Source organism: Chelon labrosus, assembly GCF_963514085.1.
Source record: "Chelon labrosus genome assembly, contig: SCAFFOLD_79, whole genome shotgun sequence".
NCBI lineage: Eukaryota > Metazoa > Chordata > Actinopteri > Mugiliformes > Mugilidae > Chelon > Chelon labrosus.
In genome coordinates, this window is record NW_028181560.1 from 139,924 (window position 1) to 144,640 (window position 4,717).

The 4,717-nt window shown below is 42.2% G+C and overlaps 1 protein-coding gene across 1 annotated transcript; it reads right to left on the reverse strand.

Annotated features, from left to right (window-relative positions):
- Positions 1-1,362: 1,362 nt before the first annotated feature.
- On the reverse strand, positions 1,363-4,165 carry LOC311509883 (uncharacterized protein; the record flags this gene model as incomplete). The annotated part of the gene is made up of 5 exons (XM_084575322.1): positions 1,363-1,583; positions 1,784-1,902; positions 3,265-3,333; positions 3,740-3,828; positions 4,011-4,165. Coding segments are annotated over 5 exons (653 nt in total), but the record flags the coding sequence as incomplete, so codon positions are not given.
- Positions 4,166-4,717: the final 552 nt, after the last annotated feature.

The following is a 4,717-nucleotide window of genomic DNA, read 5'->3' on the forward strand; positions in this document are numbered from 1 at the left end:
CTAGTCAAAAGTGTTAGTCTGGAGGAGTTCTGCCAAGATGAAAGTGTTGCGAAGGAAGATCTTTCTTTTTATTTTTTTTATTATTTCAGCAGACAGTGTGGTGCCTATTGTCCACATACTGTATGCTGTTTAAACGTCCTTTGGTATGGGCAGTATTTTAAAAAGTATAACCTGCAGAGATAGATAGAAATACAGATGTTGCCGTTACATATAACCTTGGTGCATGTGCAGAAAAGCTGTGGTAGTCATGCGATCTTAACACTGAACAGGTAGACACAAACACAAAGAGACATCCAGGAAGACAGTTCTCATTGACTCCTTCTCTCATCTGTACTCCTCACTTACATTGTTTTGCATATCCTCACCATGCACATAGTTGGGTCTAATGTAATGTTAATGCACAGGAAGACAACGCGTTAGCCCGCGATGAGCTACAGTGAGGTGCAGACTGCAATGTTAAGTAGGTTGAACCCCAGGGGCCCTAAAGACACTGTCTGGCTTCAAACTTCCAAAGAATTATGACAGGGTAGCAACATCTGCTGCCTCTGAGGAAGACAGACAGTGATGGATGGCCAGGTGTGGTGTGTGTGTGTGTATGTGTGTGTGTGTGTGTGTGAGCTGAGCTGAGCTGCACACACACATACAGTCCAGGAAACATGCATACTGTATGTGCATATCCACATGCACCGACAAGCCGACTGAATTAAGAAGTTTAATAAGCAATGCATACATCTGTGATGACAATTTCTATTTAGTGCGAGTCGCTAATAAACACAATGCAAATGCGTAGACATGTGTGACGGTGTGCGGCACACATGTCTCACACAAACTGTCAAAAACACAGTAGCTTGTTTGTGACGGCTCACTGTTTAATACCTGTCAACAACTTCCATACGAACGAATTTCCAGTTGAATAAATAATCCCATCAGAAGAGATAAAGATTAATGATGCATTTATCATTCAGTGACAAGAACCCCACGCTGCACGTGAAAGATCAGTATCGAGATGTCAATGGAAAATCCTATTTGATGAGATTACTGAGCAGTGGAAAATATGAAGGGAAATTAATGCCGCGTTCGAGAAACAAGACACCCTACACTTTATATAGGAACTCAAAGATGAGCGGATATCTCTATTACTCACGTGAGAGATGTGTGTTACATAAAAAGACATAAAAGAGACGTTTTCTTTAAGACTACATTTATTATGACTCAAAGACGTGTTACAGCACAAGCGACAAATCACAGGAACATGCAAGTTATATGCTATTACACATTTACCAAATGACTATCTTTAGCGTACATTAAATTAAATTCAAAATTATTTATTCTTACAAAAAGCAGGGAATATTTACAATTTCTTTAGGTGTCTGCCTCCATGTTTGCATCTCCTCCCTCCCCGACTGCTGGGTTAGGGCTGGGTCTGGGTGAAGGAGCCGGGCTGGGTGGTGCAGGGGTCAGGCGCCCGGTGGGGATCGGAGGCAGGATGGGATTAACGTCAGATCCAGGACGTCTATCAGAAGGGGGAGATGCAACTTTTCCTGTGTGGGGGGCGCCTGATGTCCGGCCTGATGCCGTGTGGTCTGAAATGAGAATATTAAACTTTATGATAGCGCTTCATGAAGTCTTTGAAACGTAATACGTTGTTAAACGTTAAAATCACTAAAGTTAAAATGCAGAATACACTACAAGGCAACTGGCTTTTTCTATATCCTTTCCTCTTTTTGACTTTCTATATATATATATAACAACATAGAGGTGATAAACAAAAAGCATTAATAACCTTTCAGTGTTTCCAAGGCGGCTCCTGTGACAGAGATATCTAGCGGTTCCACTGGGCCAGACAAGGCCCCGGCAGAACTGGGCACGGACAGAGCTGAGCTGGCACGAGACTCGTCTGAGCTGCTGGCGAAAAGGGAGGAAGAAGAAAGAGGGCGATAGAGACAAAGAAAAAACACAGACAGAAGGTAGGAGGTGGGGGGGGGGGAAAGAATCAGACAAGTGGAGAAGAGGGATTTCATGCAGTGAGGGGTGTAATGTGGGCAGCAATACAAACAGAAGGAGAAGTGACAAAAGTGAGAAAAACATAAAAGAAAATCGAATGAAGAGGTCCAAAATAATACTTTAGTAGAATGTGGTACCCTTATACTGGTCACCGGGACTAGTTTTGATGTCCACAGCGTTCACATGATAATGCAAACCATCAAACCACTGTATCTTTGCGTAGATTTACTGATGTCCATACTGCATATTCCAATAATCTGTATTTTTCTTTATGTATACTAGTGTAAAGTACTTAATAAATTAATATAATAGTCATAGCCTGTACAATAGTCGTAGCTTGTTCTCTGTTACAGTGTAATTTTGCATTACGTTGTGTATGTACCTGCTATATATAAAGACAATTGGAGTATTTTAAATTATAGGACTAGAGGCACACACACACACACACACGCACACACCAGGCTACTGAAAAACCTCATCGGGAAAAATGCACCACACTCCCATACGTGAGAAAGACACAAAAAGGTAACGACACAGCGCCTATTAAGAGCGGTGCCAGCACGTAGACAGATGTCTGGAATGCTCCACCGAAATGCTGAAGGGATGAGTAATGCTTACTGTACACAGTGGGGGCATGTATTACTCACTGCGATGACAGAACCAACAGATTTTCAACAAGTTGCCTTGTGAGGCGCATGAGGATGAAGGAAGCTGTTCAATTTTGACTGAAATCTCCAATGAAAATGAAAAAAAAAAAAAAAATAAAATATGAAATAAACTGTTGCAACAGAAATTCTCAAGGTGTTGTCGCATGCACCAAACGCACATATTGAATAGATATTTATGCAGTGCACTTGTTTATGGAGTGCACGTGTACGCACAGAGGAGTCAAAAAGCAGCAAAAGCAATAAAGTCTGGATTTATGGCCGGGTGTATTTGTGTGTGTATGCGAGTGTGTGTGCATGTGTGGGATGTGCGCTGAGATTTGTCCCCGCATGGCTTATACCAGTAAAACTAGCTCTGTAAAAGTGAACATATGCTGTAAAAACAGGCCCAGGGAGTCAAGAACACTACTACAAAAGCAGCTTCCTGCTTGTAAATCTGCAGCTCGTGATTGTCTTTAATGAAACGCCACCCTCTCACCTCCTCATAAATCACTGAGCTATGTTTTACGTCTATGAATCTGCTATTTTCATAGACTAACATCTGGTCTTACTTGAGCACCTGTTTGTGTATATCAATCTGCATGTGTGTGTTTACCTGCTATCCTCGTGAAAATGGCTCCCAGGATCATTATTCTGCAGTGATGACGGTGCCGTTTGAGCAGGGCTGAGGACAATAAGACTAATTTCAATAATTCTTCTTCACTAATATCAAAACATGTGGAAAAGCAATTCCACACACATTAACACGCTGTATGACCCTCTTGTGTATTTTCGTTCTTTAATATTTATATATATATTTTATTCTTTTAATTTGGTTCAGTTGTTGCTGGTGACAGGTGCATTTTAGGACAAGTGTGTTGAGAGCGCCACAAAGAGAGCCCGTCCTATTATCGCACAGTTAGATTCAAATTATTTAGGCACCTGCCACTTCACCCTCAATGTCAAACAATAACACAAAACAAACCATCCAAATGCAGTTAGGACAAGTGCTGCAATTAAACCAATCGGGCCCAGCTGAGAGTGCTCACTTGAAATTAAGCATTGGAGTGCAGTGGAGGACTTATTTGTACCTTTTGAAGAGCTGGCTGTAGACCCCTGGGCTCTTCCCCGCAATAGCCTCCCTCACTAGCTGCTCACGCCTCCTGATGGAAGCGAGCTCCTGCAGAAAGGAGAACGAGTTGAGACGAAGCAGGCAGATGAAAGTAAGAAAGATGGAAGGTGATATTGAAGGTGAATGAGACAGGTGAGGAGGGAAAGGAAAACCATCGTTCGTGTTGCATATTCAACATTCGCTTAGGCTTCGTTGGCAATAAATGTTTCAGCAGACGTCCTGTAACTCACAGTGTGGCTTTTCTGAGGGCTGAGCTCTGCTTGGATCCTGGTAATGTAGGATCTGTAGTAGGGATCTGAGGGGTCAAGAGCTGTGACAGAGTGTGTCCCTGTTTCTGACCTCAACACAGGTGAGGTTGGCTTCTCCTCTGGATTGTGACCTGAGGCTGAGAAAGACACACACACAAAATCAATAATGTGCTTCACAGTGCTAGATAAACTTACTCAGCATTTTTCACAAAGCAATTTTTACCACAATAATAATGTGAAGCCACACTCCAGTGATTTAGTATTCACTTCCATAAACCTGAGGCATAAATAAAAAAAAATTGAAGCAGCAAACTATTTTCCACGCAGTGCCAAAACTGCAGTTCCCCAAATGACCACTTGAGGCTGACTCCAATCGTGAATCCAGACCTTAAAGACATCCATGTTCGAATGTCAAACTTTACAGCAGAAATAAACATGTTTACACCCTGGTACAAAAAAGTGTTTTGGTATCTATGGCTAAGTTTCCCTATTCATGACAATTTACCGGTTTCATTTATATCAAGACTTAAAGGGTGTGGCCACTCTGAGTGACAGATGGGTGCAGTCTCAAGTCACCCACCCACCTCAGCGCCACTCAAGCTCAACCTCCTTGCCCCATTCTTGAATTAGTTCAGGGGGGAGTCAGTCATTGTCAGATTTTTAGCACAAGATTTCTGGAAAAGGATCTC